Genomic DNA, 27096 nt, shown 5'->3' on the forward strand with positions numbered 1-27096 from the left:
TATTTGGAAATTTTGTGTGCTGAATTAACGGTACTTAATAACTTGTTTATTCAGGCTGCAGTGGCTAAGACAGAAGAACTGCAGAAGCAACTGGAGCAATCAAGTATTGACTCTCAGAAAGAAATAAAGTCTCTGAAGAGTGAATTGGCAAATGCACAATGCAAACACAATGAGGACTTAACAAAGCTGAAAATGGAGTTAGAGGAACAAGTGAAGAAACAAATGGAGCTGGTGGAACAGATTCAATGTCATAGTGATAGTCAAAAAGAAGTTAAAAGATTACAAGATGATGTCCAAAGAATTAAATCTACTTATGAGGAGCAAATTTTGTGTCTGAGCAAGCAGTTGGAAACTGTGAATGAAGACAAAAACAAAGAAGTGACAAATCTGCAAGAAACTATTAAAAGCAACTCTCAATGTTACCATAATGAAATCAAAAATCTGAATGAAGAGCTTAAAAAATTAAAAATTGCCCATCAGGAAGAGGTGTCAGAGTTGATGCATCAGATTGAAATATCATCTAAAGAAAATGAAGAAAAGCAAAATCAGATAAATCAGTTGCAGCACAATTTGGCAGAGGAGAGCTTAATAAAAGAGAAAAATGCGAAGGATGAAATGTGTGCATGTGCTAACCAGCATGAAGATGACTTGGAGCAGCTGAGAGAAGTCTTAAATAAGAGTGTAGAAAACAAGATAGATGTTGTAGATACACAAGAAGAACCTTGTGTAGAAGCAAAAATGGAAGAAAAGGTTAGGCACCTGGAGTATAGTTTAGCAGAGCTCCAGTCCCAACATAGCATACTAAAAGATGAGTTAACTTACATGAGTAATGTCAAACTAAAACTGGAAGAGGAAATCCATCGCATAAAGGATGAGTACTTCCATGAGCGGGAAGACTTGGACTTTAAGATAAATGAATTGCAGCTTACTAAAGAAGATTACTGTTGTGTAATCGAAAAACTAAAATTGGAGCTTCAAGCAGCAAGACAGCATTGTGAAACCGCCGTAAAAGAGCATAAGTTAGAGACTCAAGCTCTGAAAGAGCAACACAAGAGAGAAATTTCTGAACTAAATGAAACTTTATTATCTGGTTCTGAAAAAGAAAAAATGACATTAGTTTTTGAAATGCAGGAACTTAGAGAACAACTTGAAAAGGTAACTCAGGAAAAAGAAGAAGCGGTGTCCAATTACAATAGCCTAAGAGAAACAATGGAAACTCTACAAACTGAGCTAGGGGAATCTGCTGGAAAGATCAGCCAGGAGTTTGAATCAATGAGACAACAGCAAGCTTCTGATGTCAGTGAACTGCAACAGAAACTCCGAGCTGCTTTTAATGAAAAGGATGTTCTTCTTGAAACTGTGAATCGCCTCCAGGAAGAAACGAAAAAATTGTCATCTAATCAGCTAGAAATAGAAGAACTTAAATGTAAAATTGTTAGTCTCCAGGAGGAGAATAGCACAATAACAAGTTCCATTGACCAAAAAGAGACTGCTATGAAAGAACTGGAAGAGAAGATCAGTGCTCTTACTGATCAAAACAAGGATATTTTAAATGAAGTAAAATGCTTGGTTGAAGAAAGAGAAACCCTTCAGGAAACATGCAAGCAAGAACATAGACAAGTGCAGGAACTTCAGCAAGAAGTAGATGTTGCTAACCAGTACAATAGCGACCTGAAGAAAAAAGTGGAGGATTTAACAGAGAGACTGAACGAAGCTTTAACTAGGAAGAGTGAAAACGCTCAAATGTTAGAGCAACTGGAAAATCAGATTGGATCTCTAGTGCGTGAAAAAGAGAACCTTTCATCTGAAGCATGTACTCTTCGTGAGGAAAATAAGAAAATCCTTCAGGAAAAAGGTGAATTAAGTGAAGAGCTCGAAAAGATTACATCTGAAAAAGGTGGTTGGTTAGTGTTGAAAGAGCAGTCTGAAAATTTAGAAAAGAAACTACAGATGGTGACTGCAGAAAAAGACCAAATATCAACATTACTTGAAAGCGAACAAGTGCACAGATCCCTTGTAAGAGCTCAGCTGTACCACTTACTTGAGCAAGTTGGGTTCAGCGTTTCAGATTCTGATGGGGAATATGATTCTGTTAACTTGTTACACATTGTGAATGAATGCTTGGCAAAAATGAAAGAAGAGCAATGTCTTGCTTTACAGAATGAGGAGAAATTTCATCATTTGCAGCAGGAAGTTGAGAGACTAGAGGAAGAAAATGCAGCTCAATATACAGAACATAGATCCCTGATTGAGGATTTTGAAAAAGAAAAGGCTCTCTTGAGAGAAGAATTGGAAGGAGCATTGTCTGAAAAAGAAGCACTTCAACATGATATCCAGGAGCTGAAGAATGCCAGTGAAAAATCAAGGATTGAAAATCAAGATCCTTTAGCTAATATTGAAGAGATCACTCAAAAACTTGCTTTTTATGAAAGTCAAATACAACAACAGCAAAAAGGATCAGAAAAACAAGACGACTTAAATTTCATTCTGGAACAAAAGGAAGCTGAACTTAGAAATGTGAAAGACGAACTGAGTTCTCTAAAGGTTATATTTTGTTATTGAAGTATACAGACTAAACCTCTAAAGTCTTCAGAATTAAGGTTCAAAAAATACTTTCAATTCTCTTCCTTTTTTTTTCCTTGGCCTGAAAGTGAGTTTCCCTTCTAGAAAGCACATGTTTCTGAGTTTCCTAGCACCTCAAAATTCCTTCCCTCCCCCCAGGAAAAAAACAACAAAACAAAACCAATCAATGCTATTTTGACAAAAGTTGCTGTACTTGAACCTCTCTTCCTATCAATAACCCTCAAAGTGATCATTTAACTAGATGGACTAACCGACCTCGTAATCTTTCACCTCTAACTTTCTATGGCTCTATCTCAAACAAAACTCCTGCTTGATCTGCATTAGCTACTCCTGACTTCAGGTCCTGGGAATTGATGGGTATGTAAAGCTGACAGCTGCAGGATTAATGGTCTCCCACTTTTTGTCCTTGGACAGGATGGAAAGCAGCTGTTAAAAGGTTGGAATGTTTTCTTTTCAACATAAGTACGCTTTTCAGTTACCAAGCTGGTACGAAATTGCACATAAAGACTTTCTTGGTAGTGAGAACGTAGACGCATTCCAGCTGTAGCTGAAACTTCTGGTGGCTTGTTAGGGGAAAACCAGATATCACAGAATTTTTTGTAATGCTTCTTATATCTTTGTTTATAATACAGACTTTAATGGAGACAGTGACTGAGAAAACTGATCAACAGTCTTCAGTAGCAGAGCTTCAAGAAAAAATTGGTATCTTTCTCAGTGTTCTTTTTTATGTAAACAGTTTGGGGGTTTTGGACTTAGTTTTTCTTTCTCTGCATAATTGTCCTGTTTCCTACAAACCAAGGAAGGTGGGGAAGCAGATACCAATGCAACTTTCTACAATATACCTTCCATTAGGGATTTAAAATATTGTTAGCAATCTATAAGTCAGTTGTTATTTGATATTTCGTAAGGTTTTTTCTTTGTGTGTACCTTTGGCTTTAAACAGGGTAGTGGATTTCATCTTTATTTTTTAAAAATGGGAAATAATTGTGTCAATAAGAATCCCTAAGGCTGCCAAGAGAAGAGGGAAGCAACACTTTGCCAACACTGTTTGTTGCCTCGTTATAGTTATCCCAACACATTAGAAAGAAAATAGTGCTGAGTTGTTACAATTGTATGTAAAGTAGACAAGAGTGTGGCTCTTAACTGTGATGGAAGCCTCTGAAACAGGGGAAGATCATCTGTGCAGCTGGATGTTTTAGCTTCAAATTAAATTTAAATGCTTAACTGAATGAATGATCTGTACATCTCCCTATGCTTTTTATTTTGTTTTGTTTTAAAGTTATGTTGGTATTTATGTTCTAATTTAATTTCGTTTCTTGGGGGAGAGGAGAGGCATATTTTTTAACTTTCTTATTTATTTATTTTAGGAAGACTGGAAAAAGAAGCTGCAGACAAAGGAGAGAAGCTAAATAAAATTAAGGTGGTTGCTGTAAAAGCAAAGAAAGAATTAGATGCCAGTCGAAAAGAGGTACCCTGACTGTTTCTTAATATGAAGAACATTCTGCATGTGGGTTTCTGTTTTAATGACACACACTTCTTTTTAATAAGATGCAGGCACTGAAGGAAGAATTGGAGTTGGTTCGATCAGAAAAAGATCAGTTGTCTGCTTCAATGAAAGATGTCATTCAAGGAGCTGAAAGCTATAAGGTAAGAATAATAGTACATTTACAAAAGACAAGTTAACTGTCAGAAAATACTTTCCTTTTGAAGCCTACCCTGGATATATGTTGCTGCTTACTTGCACAAGTATGTTTGGCAAATGAAATTGTCGGTGCAGTTGAGTACCCAAATCAAGAAATTTAAAGTTCTAGTAGCGGAACTGTGTGGCTGCTGTCAGAAGAAAATAAGGCAATTCCTTTCTACTGGATTGTGTTTTTAAACCTTTTTAGATCTAGCATATGTATCAATGTGTTGTTGAGACAAAACATAAATACTTCAAGGTACATTAAATTGGGGATCAGTTAGGAAGTCCTTAAGTGATAAAGACATAAGCTAGCAATTACTTGGGAGTAAGTCATCTTGGAGCACATCTCTGGGCACATAAAGCAGAAGCAGGTGACTGGGGACAGTTAGCATCGATTCATGAAGAGTAAACTGTGATTAATCTGATTGTCTGCCATGATAAAACAGTTGGAGTTGCGTACGAGAGGAGAACAGTGGATGTCACTTATCTTGACTTTAGGAAAGCTTCTGATGCTCTCTCACAGTACCCTGGTATCTGCACTGGGACATTACAATTTAAATGGGTAAACAACTGAATGGGTACTTAAAAAAAAAAAAAAACAAAAAAAAACAACAATAAAAAAAATTACTTACATGGTTTGGCTAAGAGAGTAGAAATTCATGGCTTGTACTAGATGCCCATAACAAATGGGGTACCGAAGGGATCTGGGCTGCAACCTGTCCTGTTTAACAATGACCTGGAGAAAGTGATGGAGTGCACATTCATCAAGTTCTTGGATTATTCCTAACTGGGAACAGTCAACAGACATGAGGGCAGGGATTTGATTCAGAGAGACCTAGACAGGTGTGAGGAATGGACTGACAGAAACCTTTTGAAGTTCAACAAAGACAGATGCAAATTTCTTCATGTGGGAGAGAGGAACTCGATACAAGCTTGGGACTGTGTGGCTGCTGAAAAGAATTTCAGGGTTCTGGTAGGCCTGAGGTTCCCTGAGGATGAGGAAACTCTGTTCAGGTTCCAAAGATGGCCATAGCATCCTGGACTGCAAAACAGGAGTACAGCTAGGAGGTCAAGAGGAGTCATTATCGCTCTTTGGTTAGCACTCCCATGAAGCTGAAGGGTCTAGAGAACAGGTCCTGTGAAGAGCAGCTGAGGCAATTGGGGTTGTTTAGCCTGGAGAAAAGAAGGCCGAGGGGAGACCTTATCGCTCTCTACAACTACATGAAAGGAGGGTGTAGCAAGGTGGGGGTCGGTCTCTTCTCCCAAGTAACAAGCGATAGGACAAGAGGAAATAGCCTGAAGTTGCACCAGAGGAGGTTTAGACTGGATATTAGGAAAAATTTCTTCACCGAGAGGGTTTCAAGCATTGGAACAGGCTGCCCAGTGGAGTGATTGAGTCACCATCCCTGGAGGTATTTAAAAGATATGTAGATGTGGCACTTAGGGACACGGTTTAGTGGTGGACTTGGCAGTGCTAGGTTTATAGTTGAACTTGATGGTCTTAAGGGTCTTTTCCAACCTAAATGATTCTATAATTCTATGACGTCATTGGGAGTATTGCAGTCAGTCTTGTCCCTCCTCCTCCCTCCAAATACAAGAAAGACATTAGTAACCTGAAGTGATTTCAGTGGAGGGTGACCAGGATGGTCAAGGGACTGGAATATGTGATACACAAAGGCTGAGAAATTACTCAACCTGGAGAAGGCTTCAAAGGGACCTAATAGCAGCCTGACAGTACCTACAAAGATGTTGCCAAGGAAATAAAGTCGGGTTATTAATGGTGGTGCAAGATGATAGCCAGTAGTCCCAAACTGAAATGCGATATTCTGACTGGATATATGGATAAACATTTTTAACCTATGAGGATGGTCAAGCTTTGGAACAGGCTGCCCAGAGCTTTAGTGCTATCTCTATCCTTGGAGGCAGGTGCTTGGAAAAACCTGACTGGCCAAAGCTCTGAGCAGCCTGGTCTGATGTCACTGCTGACCCTGCTTTAAGCAGGAAGTTGAGTGTAGACCTCCTGAAGTCTCTTCCAACCTGAATTATTGTAGAGTTTCATGAACTGAAAAGCATTTCTCACAGAGCCTGTAATGGAATGATAGCTTTAATTTCATTCTGATATTTCCAATGTTGCGGTAAGACAACCCATTTGCTGAAATATTAGGAAGAATTAAGAAGATGCTTATGCAATGTATATTTGTAAAAAATGATGGGTTTGTGTTTGTATGTGTTAAGAATCTTTTGATGGAATACGATAAGCAAGGAGAACAGCTGGATTCTGAAAAAAGCAGAGCAAGTAATCTTGAACATCAGATAGATGACCTTACAAGACAGCTACAGGTGTCATCCCAGCAGGTCAGTTCAGTATGTGTGTCTGATCAATTGCTAATTACAGTAAAAATTATTTTACTTATCGAGTGTAAGTTTCATTCATGTGATTGTTACTATATATAGTTTCATAACCAAAGTGTGTTTTGGATAGTGACTTATCTGGGACATGACAAAGGTAAATATATCTAGAATGTCTGGCTTTTTCAATAGAAAGGGTTTGATTTACCCCAGGTCAACTCACAAAACAGAGCAGGTGATCAGCGCTCTGGCTTCAGCCAGACATAGAACTCTGCTGCAAGTACCAGACATAAAAATAAAGTATCAAACTTGCCCTGTTTCTGATTCCTCATCTACCCTTCTCATGAACTACAGTAACCTTTAAGTGTTAGATTTATTTTCTTCTGTTTCTTAGACAAAATGTGTTTTTGTTATTTAATCAACAGTGTTTAAACATACTAAATTAATTATGTTTTTTGCGTCTTTCACAAAGATGAGACTTTAGGATGCATTGTAGAGTACTCTAGTGGCATTCAGAAGAGTCTAAGATGGTAATTAAACAGCTGTGAGACACTTCTGCAAAGCTAACTGAAATGGGTTTGAGATTTAGGATATAAACTCCCAGGCTCCATACATAATTACGTAGAAGATCCACCTAGGTCACCATTTCCCTACAAATGGAAGCTATTAGTGAAAAGCATAGGAAGAAAAGACAGATAGTAGCATATATTCTGCTGATTATGCACACATTTAAGTTTGTTACGAAGTATTTTGTAAATAAAACCACTGTCTAGGTAATTGGCACTTCTTTCACTTAAGTAATTCTTTCACTTCATTCTTAATCTGCATAATAGAGACTGAGATAAAACATTGAAGATATCAAAATTGAATTTGTTACAATGATTGCAAAAATAGCCCAGATGCAGGAGGAGTTCTTACTATGTACTGATGCCGTGTCATTGAAGGCTTGGTGGTTCTGCAGTTAAATCTTTTCTAGGAATGGTGTGATCCTTTGTTTATAAATACAGCATCTGTATTTGAAGTGGGGTGATAAGTACTTGAACCTTGCCTATTATTGTGGGAGAAAGGCATAAATGTTGGGGTATTTTTTTCAGATTTCTTGTAATTCTAGACATCTTACAGAAAGCTGGGCAAATGAACTCTGAACAAAATAACCACATTGTGCTAGTGACTTTAATTTAGCCTATTTCTTAATCTGGTTTAAAACAATTAAGATGGACAAGACTTATCTGTAGGAGTGCTGCTTGTAAGGGAGTTGTGTAGAAATTGGTGTTTGTTTTTTAAATATAGACAATATCTTACCTGTCAAAATAGCACACAAATTCAGCTTATGTTTTTATCTTTCCACTATGATCATTTCAGCATGATCAGTTACAGTCTGCTAATGAAGACCTCCTGGCTCGTGTTGAAACACTGCAACATAATGCTAAGCTGCTGGAAGCTCAGATACTGGAGGTACAAAGAGCCAAGGCAAAGGCTGACAAAGAACTAGAAGCCGAAAAGCTTCTAAAAGAACAGAAAACAAAGGTAGTAGTCTGTAGAGATGGCGAATGGGCTAAAGCATTACTTTCACTGGATGTGACTCCTATTAGACCTTTGTAAACTCTATTTTTATAGAACAAGTTCCATACTGTCTCTTTTTGTTACTTGACTGTCTTTTTTGAAGGCTTGGTCTGTTCAGTTGAAGGAACTTTGCGAGACTGTCACTTAGAGTAGATTGGGAATTGTTACAGAATGTGAAAAACACTTCATAATCTTATAAGGTTTCCTTTGTTTCCCAGTTATTTCCTCAAAAAGAAAGAATCTTATCTTTGTACAAGCAAAGTGTCTGTGTGCGTGTGTAAGTGTAAATAGATGCTGACATCTATTTTGAAATTGGACTACAAAATACAAAAAAGTATTTAAATTTCAGGAACATAGTGGTGCTCTCCGAGAAATGGAGGAGCTTCAGATGCAACTTCAGAAGGAAAAGAAACAGCTGCAGAAAACTATGCAAGAACTAGAGCTGGCCAGAAAGGTACAGTTACTGTTCATGTTAGTGCTTAATGGACTACCAAAGATTTTGGCCCATCTTGCTGTGTTCAGTGCCTCCCTTTCTGTTATGAGTGTTTTTAAAGCCCAAGGTTTGCTAAAGGGAAAACACGAGGGTTTTTACCTCTGGTTTTGTGTTTGGAGAGCTGATGTGTACTTCTGGGTTTCGGTGGGTTTTTTTATTTTTTGTTTGTTTTAGCTTGGGTTATGTGGCCTGTCATGAGTAGAAATAGGAATAGAATTCAGATGTCTGGAGTACTTGTACAGTGCACTGTTCGGAAGCTGCCCTTTTTGTAAGGACTGAAGATGATAGAAACTAATAGCTGCAAAGTACCTACTGGTAAAACTGTTAAAACTATCAACAAGTTTTTTCAAAGCTTCTGGTTCTTGTTTGAAAATAGATTATTTACAGAGGATATGGAAACCTGATGAATGGGTGTTGCTTGTGGATATGGATAGTAATAAAGTTCTTGTTAGATGGGCGATATAGATTTTTTTTTTTAATATAATTTAAAAAATTATTAGCAGCCAAGGCAGGTTGTAAGCTGTAACTCAATTGTGTGTAACTTGCAGGATGCTCAAAAGAGTACACTGATGGATATGGAAATAGCTGATTATGAAAGGCTAGTAAAAGAACTTAATCAGAAGATTACTGATAAAGACAGTAGAATAGAAGATCTCGAGCAAGAGACGGGGATTCAGAAACAGAAGCAAGAGACCCTACAGGAAGAAATAAGTGAGTAAACTATAAACAGCAAGACTCTTTATGGTATAGTTAGTAATGATAAAAAATACAATTCACAAAAAGCTCAAGACGGTGAGTGAGAGTAAGGTTTGCAGGGAATACTAAACAGTTACATAGTCAAAATTACTTTTCCACAAAGGAAACTTGACTGGGTTATCAGCGATTTGATCTTATATTGGATTATCAGCGATTTGATCTTATATTCAGCAAATATAAGCCAAATTGCCTGCCTGATAAACTATGTTTCTTACCTGATTAAGTTAATCATAAGTTCTGAAAGTCAGTGACTGACAGGGGTTTTCAGTCTGACATACCGCACTCATAAAACTTTTTAGTTAACATGTGGTTAAAAATTTCATTTCTTCTTAGGCTTAAGTATAAGTTTTAAAATGATTTATTAGAAGATCTTTGTGACACTTGGAAATTGGATGCTAAGCTTACTGTAAGCTACTCGTTTGCAGCTCTTAAGAATTCTTATCAGAATTTGCTTAAATATTTTCCAATACTTTTAAGGAAACGTTGGAAGGAAGTTTTCTTTGCTTATAACTGCTGTTTTCTGCATTAGAGTCCCTTCAGTCAACTATGCAACAGGATGAGGAAAGAAATGCCAAGATAAAACAGCTCCTGGTGAAAACCAAAAAAGAACTGGCTGATTCAAAACAAGCTGTAAGTCCAGATGTCAATGACTGTATGTTCTATTTTTAACCTAACTTAAACTGATCAGCTGATAGCCGAACTATTAAGTTGCTGAGATTTGGCGTTCTTAAATAACCGGATTATTTTATCGTGCAGGAAAATGACCATCTAATGCTGCAGGCATCATTAAAAGGGGAACTGGAAGCCAGTCAACAACAAGTGGAAGCCTATAAGGCAAGAAACTTCACTTCTTTGTTAGTATAAGATTTCTTCTTTAAGTAATAAGGATGTGATTTGTACTGGGTGGATGGAATATAGGCTGAAGAATGAAAAGGTGTTATTTTTATTACTTGGGTACTTTTTCTTGAATGAGTTTTGACTGTTTGCTCCTTTCCCAAATATTTCCCTTGTGATACTGTTTAAACAGTTTTACCCTTTCCTGCTCCTTTTTGCTTTCCCTTTCCACAAAAAGAAAGGACTGCGTAATTTGAAGCTTGTAACTGGGGTATGTGTTAGAACAATTTCTATAAAAATGGAAGTTGCTCGGTTTAAAAACAAAAGAATGCAACATGACCATCAGAAATCTCAAGTGTTGTCCGCCTGTATAAATTTTGTTGGTTGGATGAAATAGGAATTGAATGTAACGAAAGGATGCAGGGAGGGGAAAGGAGAGGGGTTGGCTTTCTTAAATGCCGCCACTTCAGCACTGTAATTTCCTCTTCAATTCTCTCTTTTAAAAAGCATCTTTTTTTAAGTACCTTGTAACCGATGTCTGACTTGTTTGGGTTTTTTTTATTGGATTTTAATTTTATATTCACCAGTTCTGTGCAGGAATTACTATAGTAGAATGCTATGTGCTCTGTGGCGCATCCCCTTGGAGAAGGAAGAAAAAAATTTGTCATAGTGAAGTTTTCAACTGTCTTTTTCAGATTCAAGTGGCTGTACTAACATCAGAAAAGCATAAAGTTCAGGAACACCTGCGAACTTCTTCAGAACAACACCAGCGTACATTGAGTGCTTACCAGCAAAAAATAGCAACCTTGCAAGAAGAGTGCAGAGCAGCACAGGTACTCTAATGGAAGAAGTAACATCAGAGACTTTAGAAGGGATATTCACTGCACTCTCTCTGCTTCTCAAAAAATATTTTGTGGGTCTTTCACTCTTGTCTTTTTGTCTGTCAAGAATTGGAAATTATCCCAGTGCTTAATGTATTTGAGTGGTGTAGAGGACAAGCCAGACTCTGTCCTCGTTGTCTTTTATCACTTGTGATGAAACGTCTGGACTGCAGGTGACTGCACACTCTTGTATTTTCAGTAGGGAAAACCTTGTGGTGGTAGTGGGGAGTCAGAGTTCATTTCAGATGATCAGCAAGTATCCCCCCACTGAGGGGGGGGGGGAAGGAGTCTTTGAAGAAAGGGAGGGAAGAACAAATAGAAAAGAAATATAACTTGCTCTGTACAAAAACAGTTAGCACAGATACCACTTTAAAAAAAATAAAGTGAAAAATATTTTTGCAGGCACCTTTTAATATGCTGCTATATGAGCAGCTTCTTAATTGGCAGCTGAGCTACATGTGAAACTCACTACTGCTGAGGTTTTTATTGTTTCTGGGTTGGTTTTTTGTCCATATGACAGTGTGTTAGATTTTTCTGGAATCTAATGTTTGCATTGGAGGCAGACAGATTCACAATATAGTAGAACTGCTATGTTCGAACTATCTTTATGGAGATTACTGCACCACGCTATGGCCCCTTTTGTATGATAGGTATGCATCCTGCAGATAAGTAACAGTTGAACGCAGCCTTTCAAAAAAACCTACATTTTAAAAAAATGAACTGAAAAGGACAGAGTATGTAGCTGCTGCTACAGGAGGCTTGCCTGAGTTGTACTGGTAGATATGGATCATGGTTTTACAAATGCATTCTTCATAACTAGGGACTTACAGTACCTATCGATGGTGTCTTGCTGCTTGATGTTGTGAAACCAGTAGGGGTGTAGATCTTCCATGATGGCATGGCATGAAGCTGTTGGAAGACCAGCCTTCCTCTTTAGGTGCTCTACATCTAGAAAATAGTTATTAATACAAGGTTATTAACAAAGGAAAACTATCTGAAGGAAAGGTTGACTCCAAAGCAGATACTGGGTTAGAAGGCAAAAGTCATGCTGACATTTAAGGTTTTGTACCTGAAGACTTATGACTAGCTCACATAGTTTGACAGGAAGAAAACAGGAGGATTAATTTAAAGAAAATGTCCACAAATCTACAGACTCCAGAAAAGCTGGAACAGTGTCTAATCAGGGGCAGCACTGTGGAATTTCACTTACCAGTTCAGATGAAGAGAAGCTTTCCAAAATCCTCCTCTTGGAGATGCGAGCATTTGTGTCATCTCAGGGATGACTAATGAATCCATGAGCTTCTCCTAAGATCCAAGAATGGAAACCTGCTCTGTGTTTTCTTAGAGGAATATACAACCTGAGTACTTGAAGGATGGGAATAATTCCTGCTGTATAGTGTACAGTCAAGGATGAATCTACTATGTTGTGAGGTAATTTTCTGTATATCCACATAAACTCATGCATCAGCTGAATTTAGAAGAGAGACCAAACAGCCTTACAGTCAACTGGAGTATTATATCTTGTGCTATGTGTTACTATTACAAGACTGACTCAGATCCTCAAAATCATGCATAACTTTAAAGCATACTAGATTTCTGTCACATGGGTAGTATAAAAGGAAAACAGAATTATCCTTTTTTATCCTTCACCTTTTCCTTCGTTTAAAGCAGTTTGATAGAACCTCTTGCTTGTGAATCTCTGTTGACTGCAATTCTTGAATTTGCAAGTATTCTTTCTTTTCTTTAATACTGGTATGTTGAAGATCAGTGTCTCTCTTAAGTTCCACGTTTTATGATACTCACTTAAAGTCTAAAGAAACACGATCTATTATGGTAGTCACTATTTTAATTATCCATTTAAAAGAAGAAAATGCAACAGGTGGTCCATAATATTTTTTTTCAATGTAAGATGCATTGCACTCTAGAGAAATAAGGGACCGATAGTTAATAGCATAGCTTATTAATGGGATATTTTTTATGTCATAGACTGAACAAGCATCTGTTACTTCTGAATTCGAGAGCTACAAAGTCCGTGTTCATAATGTTCTAAAACAGCAAAAGAATAAATCTGCTTCTCAGCCTGAATCTGAGGGAGCCAAACAAGAAAGGTAAAACTAAAATTTTCATATGCATACAGAAAAATACCGATACTCAAGTTTTTGAGCTTGCCTTTGCTAATTGCTGACCAAAGGGGAGTTCTGATGTTTAACTCTCTGCTTCAATAAGGAAAATATCAGAAGTGAGGCAGTTTGCTTCCCCAGTTACTTTGGCTTTAAAAAAAATCCAAACCATATCTCTTTACTTCTATAAAGCTTATCTGATCTGTAAACTATCTGTGGCTCTGCCTATTTGAACAGAAGAAAGATCATCAGTTTGTACCATGGTGGTACTATGTTAGTTTCTAATTCCTTGATTTGTCTTTTTTAAAATTTATTTTTGTCTAGATTACCTGTTGTTACAGTCAGAGGGAGAAGTAAGGTGTTAGGAAGATTCTTCCAATTCTCATCAGTATAAATGACCTAGCATCTTCTGTGTAGACTTGACACATCATTTTCTCTGGCATAAAGTATTGCAGCAAAGTACCATTTCCAACTAAGAAGAAAAGAGCAGATTGGTACTGATCAGCTGAGCTCACTTTGAACTTTTTCAGGAAGGAATGGTTTAGTGTACATAAAGCTCTGGCTGCCAATGCAGTCATCAGTTCCAGCAGACTTATGAAATACTGTTGCCTGATCAGCTGTTATATGAGGAAAGACTTGGCGGGGGTGGGGAGGAGGTCAACTGACAAAAGTTCCCTGAAAATCATTTAAGCATGGTTGTAAGCCAGGTAAATTCAGATTCACTTCAGAAAATGTCTGAACACACTTCAAAAGTAGATCAGTTTCTCTCAGTTATTTTTATAAGTTACTGATACCTGTCCTTGATGACAGACCACACATTTATGTGTGAGATGTCATAAGTCATTCCTGACACAGATCTTAAAAGAGTACGTGCAATTGCTGCTGAAAATCCACCAGAGGGAGACTTGTGCTTTGTTAGAGGACTTTGGTTTTATGGTTTGTTTGGGGTTTTTTAAATACAGCTAACCCCTTCTTTCCTTTGAAGCAAGCAAACTGCAAGAGCTGCATTTCTTTGTCTCTCCTTTTTGCAGAATTTTAGGAAGTTCTGGTGGTGTTAGGTTTTTGTGGAAGAGGGTCACCTTGGAAACAAAATCGACAAGTAATCAAGCAAATAAACAGATGACATAGCTTTCAAAGAAATTATTTACAAGTATCAACTCTAAGGGTTAATGAAATATACAGTTAATGCGATAATGGAGATGTCTGCATATAGAAAGCATACAGAAAGCATAAAAGGAGAATGTGAGACTTTTTCCTTCTGGTATATCTGGCTTTGATTTATTTCTGACCAACAGAGTTTTATCTGTTTCTATGGATTGATGTTGCTTTCTAGTCCTTTGCTCAAAATCTCCTCCAGCCATTTTGTCTTCTGTATTCAGCCTCATTGAACTGATGTGCTTTTACTAAACAAACAACGAACTTCCACCACTTTTAAAAAGAAACTGTTTCTCCCATCTGCATAACACATATTATTCTCCTTCCATCTTGTTCCCCCAAACTAGCTTGAAGTAGAAGGTGGTAGCAGTTGCACTTTCTACCCCTATAGTTATGTTTCCAGCAGTTCAGATGAGATGTGATAAACCCATTTGGACCTGTATTGAACCACTAACAGAACTTTCCTAATTGTTTCTGTTGCAGTCATATTCTAAGATTTTTTTTTGTCATGGTGCTGTATTGATTTAATTAATAAATAAGCAGTTTAGATCAGCTATCCAAAATATTGTAGATATATTATAGGTTCAGAAATAATATAATTCTTTTTAAGTGTTGTTTATTTCTTTTTTCCCCTTGTAGAGAACAGTTGGAAATGGTGATAGATCAACTTAAAGTGAAGCTGCAAGATGCTCAGCATAATTCACAGATGAATGCGTCTGAACTCCAGGCGTTGCAGTCTGAACACGACACCCTGCTGGAAAGACACAATAAGATGCTACAAGAGACTGTTGCAAAAGAGGCAGAACTCCGTGAAAAGTATGGTCTCTTGATGAATAGATATAGATATTTTATTTTATGTGACCTTTAAGGGCTGGGCATGTAGTGGCCTATAACTGTACTTCCCAAAGAAGGGGCACAACTGTTGAGAAGGTTAAAGGAATTTTCAGGAGGATTGCTTGTTTTTCATCAGCCTTCAGAAGTTTCGGCAATAAAAATGAAGGAGTAACTGATCAGGGACTTTGAGATTTCTGCAAGCTTTCTACCTTTCTTAGGTAGAAACATTTTAACATTTTTTTTTAACCAATTTGACTATTTTAAGCAACGACATTTGTGTTGGACCACTCAACTAAATTTTTATGGCTGTTTCCTATTAGAAAAATAAGGTATTTAAATGCAGAGCAAACAATTTCACTGACAAAATATCCAGTCCTGCACCCACCAAGTGCCTTTCTTACAGAAGGTACTGGTTTATGAAGTCTATGGTTGCCACAACCTTAATCTGCTACTCTTTTCAAACTGTATTTTGAATATATTCCAATATATTTTCAATATTTTCAAATTCAGTCTTTTAATCTGTATCACTTCTTGAAAAATCACATAAGTACCTAATACTCGAACTCTTCAAAAAGGGTCTTTCCTTGTCTTTTCTATTTAGGGTACAAAGAAGTTCACATGAAATATTCATTAGAAATTACGGCTTAATATTAGGAACTGTTGACTTCTTGTCTCTTTCTTTGTACTGTTTTATCTGTTCCTGATAGCCATGTGATGATTCATTGTAATTAACTAAATTATGTCATTCTGCATTTTTCTGGAAACAACCTGTATCACAGTAGGTTCCCTTTGTACCCAGAGGGTCTAGCTCTTTGCTATTCTGGCTATATTTAAGTTTGTATGCTTATAAGGGCAAGTCCTATGCTTAGTCTTTTCCATGCATGCACTTGTTTAATTGCTTGTGACAATTTTGTCTTGCTTCTGGAGTACCTCCAAACCAAGTACAGCTGATGCGTTACTGACATCTTTTTTGCTAACAACAACACTCTTCTACCCTCCTTTGCACTGAAAGTTGAAGCTTAAAAAATTAAACTTAGCTTCTAGGAAACGTAAGTTTTCAGAAGTCCTGTATAAGTGTTTAATAAATAAATGTTAAAGGAACTGGAGTATAAGGTGACATACCCTGTATGACGCTATGAGCAATGATGTTGCAGTTTTGGTATTTAAGAATGGTTAGACCCCAGTGTCTCTAATACTTTCATTTTTTTTCCCCCAGAATGTCTCAATTTTGTGTTCTGAAATAGAAATCAAGAGTTTATATAGCACAGTGCATTCATATGATGGGTAATTAGTGTAACTTTCTCAGTCTTAGATTTTCCCTGTAAAAAGAGACATTTAAGTGTAAAAATGTTGTATGGTCATCTAAGATAATCATGCACGTGAAGAAGCATTTTAAAGTCTGAAAATCTTGAAATGTAAAAATGGCTGTTTTGCTGTTTTTGTTGTTTTGTGTATATTCTGTTTTCAGGCTTTGCACAATACAATCTGAGAACATGGTCATGAAAACAGAGCATGCCCAGACTTTAAGTCAGCTGACAGCCCAGAACGAAGCTCTCCGTAACAATTTCAGAGATCAAGTCAGGAACCTGCAAGAAGAGCACAGGAAGACAGTAGAGACACTTCAGCAGCAACTGTCCAGAGTAGAAGCTCAGCTTTTCCAACTCAGGAATGAACCAAGCACTAGAGGTAATTTTCAGTCATAACACCAGGTTTTCTTGGCTTAGATACAAATTTGCGTGCCTGAGTATGAATCTAAAACATGCTTATAAGTGTGTGGTTCTGTAATACACAGAAACTTTTTCTGGAGAATTTGCAGCATGCCATATCAGTCCACTGATACCAAGTAAGGAACATGTCTTTGTTATTACTGTCCCTTCAGAATCTGAAGGTACTTGAATGTGTTCAGAAGAGGGCAACAAAACTGGTGAAAGGGCTGGAAGGCATGTCCTGTGAGGAGCAGCTGGAGAGGGAGGTGCTGAGCTCTTCTTCCCGGTACCCAGTGATAGGACGTGTTGGAATGGTTCAAAGCTTTTCCAGGGGAGGTTCAGACTGGACATTAGGAAGCATTTCTTTACCGAGAGGGTGGTCAAACACTGGAACGGGCTTCCTAGAGAGACAGTTGTTACCCCAAATCTGCCACTATTTAAGAAGCATTTGGACAATGCCCTTAATGATATGCTTTAACTTTGTGCTCAGCCCTGAAGTGGTCAGGCATTTGGACTAGATGATCATTGTAGGTCCCTTCCAGCTGGAACTATTCTGTTATGTTCTAGAATCTGCATCACTGTTATGTCTTCTGTGGTACCTGCATTGGAGGACAGATGGAGGGAAATTAATTTGTAAATATTCAATGCTCTTCCTATCAGTTTGTCTCATATTTTGGATCATACTGGACCTCTGCCTCCAGTATGAGGGGTAAAGCTAAAGAAAAGTGTACTGAAAGCTGTATTAACAATGTTTGTTATTGGTATACTTGCTATTTGATCCCCCTTCTAATTTAAGGTGTTACTGCATTCAAGCTCGAGTGCTATTTTTATCTCTGTAAAGTTACTAATTAGGATGTAGTTGGACATTTGCTAAGCAGCAGTAACAGTTTAAGAAGTTACTTTTTCCATATGTTACTGAAGCAGCAGGATAGTGCACACAGTATTAAAACAGAACGATTTACACTTCCCACAGGACTGGTTGAAAGAAAAGCTAATTCTGTTTTGCATTAAAAACATTTGACACTCTTGTCATAGCTACAACACATCTGTGGGGAGAGCTGCACGAAGGTTTCGTAGTCACTGAAAGAAAAAAAACCAAAACTGCCAATCAGGTTTGGAATTAGAAATGCGCTGTGATTGGAATGGTCATTTGGAGGTGAAAGGCTGTATTTTCTATTATAAACGTTATGTGTGTATCTGGCTTTCTGCCTTTTCTTCACCTTTCCTCCCCCTGCTTTTTGAAGACTATCTTATATACCGCTCTCCAATCTGAGACAGTCACACCTATGAAATAGCCCCTACCAGTTTCATTCTGATGACAAACATCAGTAAGTATCTTTCAGGTCCAGCTGTTTCAAATCCAGCAACGAAGAACTTAAGAGAACGACGAAACACTGACCTTCCTGTTCTCGATGTGCACACTATAGCTAGGGAAGAGGGAGAAGGCATGGAAACAACGGACACAGAGTCTGTCTCTTCAGCCAGCACCTACGTACCATCCCTAGAACAACTTCTGAACTCCCCGGAAGCAAAACTTGGTAGGTGGAATGTGCGGCTTTTTGAAGCACTTGCCTACATAAGTTGCAGAAGTTTGTGCCCTCAAAATATCCGAGAACATTGTGTTTCCATGCTTTTAATTCAAGACACGAGTCTACTTAAGTGCCACTGAGTTTACACTATCCTGAATTTCTGTAGGAGTTTTGTCCTTGAGTAAGGACTAACAGTAAAACATTGCTACAGATTTTAGTGATTTAAAGATGTCGTATTTGTGACTTTCTAAAGGGAAAAGACTGGATGAACAAGTCAGTGAATAGTTACTGAACTTTTTTGTATTCTGGACCAGTCTCTACTAGAAACAATTAAGTGCTGATTTAACTCTTATTAACGAAAGGATAAAATGTATGTTCATCTTAATGTGGCTTACATGAAGAACAATGTTCTAAGAGTCCCTAAGATATATGGTAACATCTAATCATGTTTTAAAAGTCTACTGAACCCTTTGGGGAGAGCTGTTCAAAATCCACTTCTATGGGTAGGAAACAAGGGGTAAATTAAAACCACGTATCTGGACATACTTAGAACTGATTTGCCAATCCCCTTCTAATATATACACAAAAATAGATCATAAAACAAGCATGCAGAAGCAGCAATGATGCCTGTTAATTTTTCAGTCTGACTTTGCATGGATTTTGTTTCTGAGAAACTACATTAATCGAGTCCTAATGTTAGATTAGTATAAAGTAGATGGAAGTGCTTTTTCTTTCTCAGTTTTCTTTTCCAATTAATTGCAGAACCATCCCAGTGGCAAACAGAACTGACCAAGGATGAACTGATGCAGAAACTGAACACAACAGCGAAGAGTGCCGATCATTTGAATGAATTACTACGGGAATCAGAAGCAACCAATGCAATCCTCATGGAACAAATAAAGGTTAGCAGACATCCAGGAAATATGGGAACAGCTCTGATTTCTGTGGTCTGTTTCTTAGACCAAATGTTGAACGCCAAATATGTTTCAGAAAATCACAGTCTACAAAAATTTGGTGATGCAAAATTTAATTTTGGAAGGGCCTTTATTCCACAGGCCTAATTAGTGCTTCCAGAGTTGACTTCAGGTTTTTGGGTTTTTTCCTTGTGGCTTCTAGTTGTGGGTAGAGGAGACAGTAAAAGCTGCTACAAAAGAAAACCTCAGGATCTTGGTAGTTTAATGTTTAGTAAAGTGCCTTTACTGTTTTCACTTAAATAAAAGCAGTAAATCCCAAGGGAAGCATTGTCTGGTTTCTCTTCCTGTAACCCCTTTTTAGCTTTCTTGAGTTAAAAGAAGATACATGTTTAGAGATACATGTACTAAAAGAGTTTGGTTTGATTTGATTGTAACTGTCTGAGTTTTCTGAAAACGTTTTTGAAGTTAGCATATTCTCTAAACATGCTAAGCTTTCTTTTATGAAATGATTCTTAATGAATGATAATATTGTTAAATCTTTGATCCACATTGCTTATTTAACTGTTCAACTCTTTATCGCTGAAATTGAATAGTTAGTACTGTATACCATTATAACTACTGCACAGATTTTATCAAAAAAGTTATTTTTGATCAATAAAATACCATTTCTGGACAACATTATCAATGTTCAAGTTTCACTGGATTTTTGTCCAGAATATGTTGCTATGCACACATTGTTCTTATTGAAGCAAGCGGCGTAATTCGTTTTTTAGCTCTTCAAAAGACCTTTGTTCAATTGCTTATTGTATGAAGCAAACAATATTGCGTATTTTTTTCCCCTCATCTGCAGCTTCTTAAGAATGAAATAAGAAGGTTGGAAAGAAATCAAGAGAGAGAAAAGTCTGTGGCTAATCTAGAATACTTAAAGAATGTTCTACTTCAGTTCATATTTCTAAAATCAGGAAGCGAGAAAGAAAGGCTGCTCCCAGTAATAGACACCATGTTGCAGCTCAGCCCTGAAGAGAAGGGGAAGCTAGTTGCAATTGCCCAAGGTAGGTGGTGGTCAAAACATTGTCACAAAAAAAGGAAAAGTGGAAATAAAGGCAACTGAAGTTCTGTGCTTTCTTTTGTGTAGACCTTTGAGGAAAAGCAAAGCTTAGCAGCATAATGCCAGTGAGCTAGCACTAAAACCATTTTGCTCTGTTGGGAAGTTACTATTCAGTTTTCAGAAAACAGAACAAATACTCAAAAATATAAATAAAATTAAGGTAAAATGTAATTTCTTCTGAAACATATGCATTTTAGGAAGACAATAGTAAGTTATAAAAACGTAATGTGTTCACGTTTTGAGTAGAGTTAAAGACTGCTGTCAGAATGACCTTAAGATAGAGGTTACTGTAAATTAATTACTTTCTTGGCAGATTTTCTAAAAAGATAAAGCGGTCCTCTCAAGGCTGTACTGCAGATGTAATATTAATTTCAGTACATAAACTTTTAACATCTCTTCAAGAAAATATGCTTTTTGTTTAAGAAATAAAGGAACTAGGGAAGAGAAGTAAAAGAGTTAAGTCTTTGCAAGAAATTAACCCAGGAGCTGACTGTATAATAGTGTTCTGGCTCCGCTTCAAATACTCTGTTTGAGTGTTTGTCCCCGTAGAAACACTTCTTAAGGTATTGTTTGTCATTTATCAATAACAACCTACAGCTGCTTGTACTTCATTAGCAACTGACCTATACTTTATTTTTAAAAATAATAGAGTAAGTACCATGTGTATATATAAGCGCGTAAAAGTTGTGAACAAAATCACATGAATGAGAAAAGTGGCAAAGTACTGCATCCATCGATAGGCTTTGTGTTTGGAAAGATGAGACGTAAATTAAGTCCATAGCATTTTGATGTTATTCTGGCACTCTGGTGAACGCTGATTGGATTTTTCTGGAGAAAGGTGATAAAGGGCCTCTTTAAAACATCCTTAAGTACCCAAAGTAAAGTGGACTTGGTGATAAAATCCATGAACGTATCTATGGCAGCCCAAGAGTGAATATTGAATGCTACCTCCTCAGCAAGTTTACAAGCACAGTACTTGAAAAAGGACAGAGGTGGGGGGGAACAGTCATGTAACCAAATGATGCAATGTCTAACATAATAAACTTTGTTTAAAGTATGTTTTTCTTTCTCCTTCAGGTGAGGAGGAGAGTACCTCACGGCCTTCTGGGTGGGCTTCATACCTCCACAGCTGGTCAGGGCTTCGATGAGACAGTGGAAATGCTGAATCTTTAAACACATTCCACAGCTGCAAAAAGAGAAATCTTAATGTAGAAGAACAATCTGTTGGTGTTGTAGTACTGAACTACAGGTTTTTATTTCTGTGTGTTATTTTCAGCTTTTTAGGTTCCGAAAGAGACTGTCCTATATTATGCTCTGACAGCAGTGAACTATTTGTCTTGTAAATGTTAAAGCTGATGATCAGAAAGATAATAAGTGACAAATTACTTGTAAATTGCTTGGCCACAGAATTTGACAAACCTATGATGGCTCTCGATACGGATTTTAAAAACTTGATCTAATATAGTAACTGGAATAACTAGACTTTAGACTTCTGGAGCGTTTACAGTTTCTTTCACATATTTTTATCAGCTTGCTAATTTATATGGTTAGTGTTACTCCCTGCACATTGAAGAAATTAAGATGGATTACTTCCTCTCTGTTGATGCTTACAAAGTGTAAGACCATTAAGAAACAAAAATGGCATTTTCTGCTTTGACTTGACTCAATTTTTAGTCTTGGTTATATTTTTTATTATTATTATTGCAAAAGCTGGATGGAAAATATGAAGGCAACGGTCCATAAAACGTAGAGGGTGCCTAAAACTATATGAAATAGAATGCTTGGCATATCCAGGGCATGGTACTGTAGTAGAGATTAATGGCATCTATGGAAGTCTTGGGATAGTAGTCCAAGAATTAGAGGTCACAAGTGAGCGTAAGCTTTGGGAGAAAAGGCTTCAGCTATGGCTTTTTACCCTGAGGTTGGAAGTTTGTGTTTGAGACCAGGAAGAAATGTTTCATTACTGTAGTGATGTCTGTGCTTAGATGAAAAGACTACTCATACTGACTTAGTCATACTGAAGACACTAAAGGAAGAATCTGAGTCCGTAGGTCAGACTCATAACAATAACTTCTGAGAGAAAAGGACAGAGCTTTTGTCAATAGATGCATCTTTTAAATGTTCTAATGATTGAAGATGTTATACCCTTCTCTCACTTCTCTGTGTTTGCACATGTCATTTGCGCAGATCTTTTGCACAGATGAGATAATCTCTGTTCCAGGTTATTCAACAGAACGTTTGGTTTTCTTCAAGAAAAATAAAACTTTGACATAGAATTACTACTACTATTGATCAACACAGCACCTTTTTTTAGCTTCAGTCTTATTTTCCCCTTTAGTTCATGCTGACTTTCACCATCTTAATTTATTTGTAAGTTATTAAAATGCGTACACGTTTTTAAACCCTGCTTACCTTTCAGAGTCTTTACATCTCTTTCACTCATATTTTCATGCTCTTTGTGCTGGTTTGCAGAGGATCATTCCCTGATATACATACCAATACTAAATAGTATTCTTCCTTTCCTATCTAGCTTAGTTGAGGCCGTGAGGAAATGATGCTCATTCCTTTAATATTGCCTTATTTGGGGCTGAGATTAATATGGACATAAGAACAGCAGAAAGGCAGCACATATTGAGAATAAACTGTTCAGTAACTGTGCTTTCAGTTTTATTTTTTGCTGCTTGTGTATATTTCAGTACACAACCAACAAAGCCAACAGGCTTTACTTTAATTCCTTTCCACAGCCTTAAGCACCTTTTTTTTTTTGTTGTTGTTGGTTGGTTGTTGGGGGTTTTTTTTCCCCCCTTTTTCTTCCCCCTCTACAATATGTGTTTTAACTGGAATCTTTATGGTTTGTGCTACCAGTGAAAACATTCTCTCTGAACTTTCAGATCACTGAACTGATAAATGGTAGTAAGGTGATGAGTCTCTTAGGGGTCTGTAGCTTGGAAATGTAGATAGCAAACATGAGGATACAGTTAGGCTTTCTTGCATTTCCTTTTGAAACAATTGCCATATCTCTAACATTCACAATTTGCTCCAGATCTTGGATGTTGAATTCTAACTCCTTATACACAGCTGGATTTGGTTAATATTACTCAAAAGAATGCCAAAACAGAGCAACAGGAGAGATTTGAAATACTCATAAAAATAAGTGCGAGTCATTCTCCTGCTGTGATTTTAACAATGGAAGCACATGAGTGGAAGGGTACGACTTTGTCTTACTTGGTTCAAACCCGTTTTCAGCTGACCTGATTTAGTCTCTTCTGCACAATGTCTGCTCAACTATCGCTAAAGAGCTGTGACAAGTTCCTTTTAAAATGCACCTATTTCAGAACTGTAGATTATTTAACTTCGTAAACTGTGAATGAATGTATGCAAGTAACATGTATCACTGACTCTATTAAATACCAGTTGCTTATTGACTTCTTTCAAGTCTGAGTTGCATGCTCACTGTTTTTAGTAAAACTCAAGCATTGTACTTATGAATGTAGTGGACAACTTGCATTGCTATATATATTTTTTTTTTTACAATGGAAGATTAAGATCTTAATTAAGTAAAAATATTTTAGTAACTGCTATTAAACTGTGTTCTGTTGCTAAGATTGCCAGAACTTACCTTTGTGGCAATAAAGTGTCTGTAAGCAAATATATCAAAGTTTAATATACACTTGCAGTAAATGGCATAGAAGAATGTGGACTAGAAGCAGGATTACTTTGCATAGAAAACTTTTTATATGTCATATATTTGCATTTGTAATGTACAGCATTGTAGCTGTGATTTGCTTTCAAAAAGCAATTTCAGGTGTAACTAGTATTGCTGCTTCTTGATAAAATGTGGTGCTCTTTTTTGGAAGAGCACTGTGCTGACTTTGCTTTCTGGTTCGTTTGTTTGTTTGTTTTCTTTACAGTGCCATTTGTTACGATGTTTTCCCAGAAAATGTAACCCCTGCCTGAAGAGCTTACAAGCTTAGGACCAAATTTTACTCTTCTATCCGCCTGCCTTCAGCCCAAGCCTAAGGAGGGCATAATAAAAAAGTAAAATTAAAAAAAAAAAAAAGTGACTCTACGGTCACTATGCAGAGTATATATTAAGTAAAAACAAAAAATGGGAGTGATTCAGAGTTCCCAGGCCTGCGTGTGCACTGTCGCTGAATTTTTAGCTACCTACACTGACTTAAAAACGGGTTATATGCCTTTAATGTTCCCTTCACCCAAAGGGAGACTCATCTGTGCAAGTGAAATGTGCTCCAGTTGAAAGACAGGAAGACCTTGTCAGGCTGTAGTGCAGATGTGGCCAGTTGAATTTGGGGTTCAGGATGGCCAAAGGGAACCCATGTTAGAAGTGATACATGGGAGAGTAGAGTTGCCTTTTTTTTTTTTTCTTCCTTTTGTGACCCTCCTTCCCCAAAGCATGATTGAGAGAATAGACTGTTAAGATTACTTTCTAAATTTAAATCTTCATTTGGCCATCATTCTCCATCCTTTTGCTTTAATAACAAACAATATATCCTGGAATTATGGAGAAATATTTAAAAACTATCCTTAGTTCGTACTAAGTGGCTTTGAAGGCAGCTTAACCACTTATGCTTATGTCTTGGCTTCACCTGGTGCACCAATACTTCCTCGACTACCTGATAGTTCTACTCTTACTGGTGCTGTAAAAATATCTCCCTTAGAAGCCTTGCAAATAGCAGTTACCACCCACAAGCTCAGAAACCAAGTGTATGAAGAAGTAAAAATATATTTATTGTAGTCATTTCAGAATTGCTAGTCTGAATAGAGAAATGTTTTGGCTGGAAATATGTCTTTGGCCTTTTCTTGTGGCCATCACTTCAATAAAATTCATCTTTATTCAACAGCGTGCCTTTCTTTTTGTCTGAATGTCTGTTCTCACCTGAGAAAACGCTACTCGGGTACAAGGTAAAAAACAAGGGGAACGTTTACTGTAGTATTAAAGTGAGGATTTTATGGATCTGGTTTAGTAGCTGCAGTCTTTACTTTAGAACACAGTGACAGTGATGGGATACTTCTGGATGAATTGAAGAGGGAAAGAATCTTGCCTCTTGGGGGTGGGGGTTAAGGAAAAAAGAAAGCTTTCAAAAAAAGGCTCCTTTACATTACTTCAAATGTGTTACCAAGTCATCACCTGCAATCTGACGATATCTGACATGAAGGAGGAGAGATGCAGAAGGTATTCATGTGCTTTTTAGAGAGGTTGCATTTAGTATTTTTGTTTTATGTACTAGCCACCTTGTAACCCAGCATCTTTCTGAATAGCACTCAACTTCAAAGTGGCCATAACGACCTCTTTCCTGACCCCCTGTGATTAGTTTTTCTGTATCTGCATGGCCGTCCTACTGCAAAGATTAGATGCTCTATGGATGAAGAGGTGGCTGGTTGGTTTAAGTGAGAGCTTGGTGTGTTTATCTTCTTGCCATCCATTTTTTTTTTGCTAGGCTTATGCTTATTATACAAATACGTGGTCAGGGAGGGGATCATGAAGTGCAAAATGAAGTTGATTGATATCACAAATGGATGTAAAACAGTCAGAAAGCCTGATAGTAAAAGTCAATTTCTAACAGCTTTCACATAAATGTATATATGCTTAGGGGAAGGGAAATAACTGACTACTTTTCAAACTGAATTTGATCTAAAATGTATCTTACTGTCTCGTGAGGACTAGAAGGTGCTTCGCAGGTTCAAGAGCTTCCTTCCTGTCCTGTGTTCCTCGGGACCCTCCTGAGGATTGAGGCTGGGCTGAACAATGAAGACTAAGGATAGTAAAACAAAGTGGAAAAATGAGCATCAGTTGCTGCTCCAACAATTAAATCCACTTTGGTATTAGCCAATCGTTTGTTATTTTTGCTGTCAGTTGAATGCCTGCAGGCTTCTTAAGAAGCCAAGGTAAAGGTAATCAGTGTAAAAACCAATGTGCTATTTTGGGCACAGGCACAGTCACAGTCCTCTTATAATGGCCTTTGAAAGTGTTTAAAATTGATAGACATTGGATAGCAGTTGTATATGAGTACAGGCTTTAAGGAGTTTTTTATTGTTTCATCTGGAAGCTTTACTGCTTGAAAATCGAAGCCTGTTCTGAGAACTCAGCCCGTTTCCGGAGTGGAGGTACGTATTAGTTCTTGGATCTCTTGTCCTTTGCAGCAAGCAGAACATTTCAAAAGTAAAAACCATGGACGCCACTACAGAACTCCAGAAAAAGGCTTCTACCTACACCCTGTTATTTTGGCTGTTAGCATCCAAATATTTCTACAGACTAATGAGTGTTCCTCTCGCGAGTAGTCACAGCATTCACTCCAAAAAGCTACTGCTTTGAAGGTGAAGCTGGCAACCTTCGCAGAGGGGTAGATGGGTGGTCACTCTGCTACAGCCCCAGGAAGAGCGGAGAGAGAAGCAGCTGGAGGCAACAAGAACTCAAACAGCTCCTGTTACTGACGCGGAGGCTCTCTCCCCCTGCCCCAGTTCCCCACCAGCCTTTCTCTCGGAAGCCGGTTAAACCAGTTGTTTGCAGAGCGGTGGGGGATAGTGGATATATCATACTTTTCTTGCAGGAGGAGGATTTTCAGAAA

The 27096-nt window shown here is 37.5% G+C and overlaps 1 protein-coding gene across 3 annotated transcripts in view; it reads left to right on the forward strand.

The window, feature by feature from the left end:
• The window catches only part of GCC2 (GRIP and coiled-coil domain containing 2), a 31579-nt gene extending 6211 nt beyond the window's left edge, over nucleotides 1-25368 (forward strand). For 2 of the 3 annotated variants that reach the window (XM_074560402.1, XM_074560420.1), the window contains 18 exons: nucleotides 55-2544; nucleotides 3216-3285; nucleotides 3951-4051; nucleotides 4132-4230; nucleotides 6503-6622; nucleotides 7979-8143; nucleotides 8529-8633; nucleotides 9221-9383; nucleotides 9958-10058; nucleotides 10185-10262; nucleotides 10958-11095; nucleotides 13130-13251; nucleotides 15058-15234; nucleotides 16721-16938; nucleotides 18302-18496; nucleotides 19250-19389; nucleotides 20252-20453; nucleotides 21587-25368. In XM_074560402.1, coding sequence (XP_074416503.1) covers nucleotides 55-2544; nucleotides 3216-3285; nucleotides 3951-4051; nucleotides 4132-4230; nucleotides 6503-6622; nucleotides 7979-8143; nucleotides 8529-8633; nucleotides 9221-9383; nucleotides 9958-10058; nucleotides 10185-10262; nucleotides 10958-11095; nucleotides 13130-13251; nucleotides 15058-15234; nucleotides 16721-16938; nucleotides 18302-18496; nucleotides 19250-19389; nucleotides 20252-20453; nucleotides 21587-21657 — 4755 coding nt within the window. In that variant the 3' untranslated portion in view covers nucleotides 21658-25368. The remainder of the gene's footprint in view (nucleotides 1-54; nucleotides 2545-3215; nucleotides 3286-3950; nucleotides 4052-4131; nucleotides 4231-6502; nucleotides 6623-7978; nucleotides 8144-8528; nucleotides 8634-9220; nucleotides 9384-9957; nucleotides 10059-10184; nucleotides 10263-10957; nucleotides 11096-13129; nucleotides 13252-15057; nucleotides 15235-16720; nucleotides 16939-18301; nucleotides 18497-19249; nucleotides 19390-20251; nucleotides 20454-21586) is intronic. The other variant, XM_074560412.1, reaches the window with a different exon arrangement.
• Nucleotides 25369-27096: the final 1728 nt, after the last annotated feature.

The sequence above is a fragment of the Larus michahellis genome, chromosome 1, assembly GCF_964199755.1.
Source record: "Larus michahellis chromosome 1, bLarMic1.1, whole genome shotgun sequence".
Classification (NCBI taxonomy): domain Eukaryota; kingdom Metazoa; phylum Chordata; class Aves; order Charadriiformes; family Laridae; genus Larus; species Larus michahellis.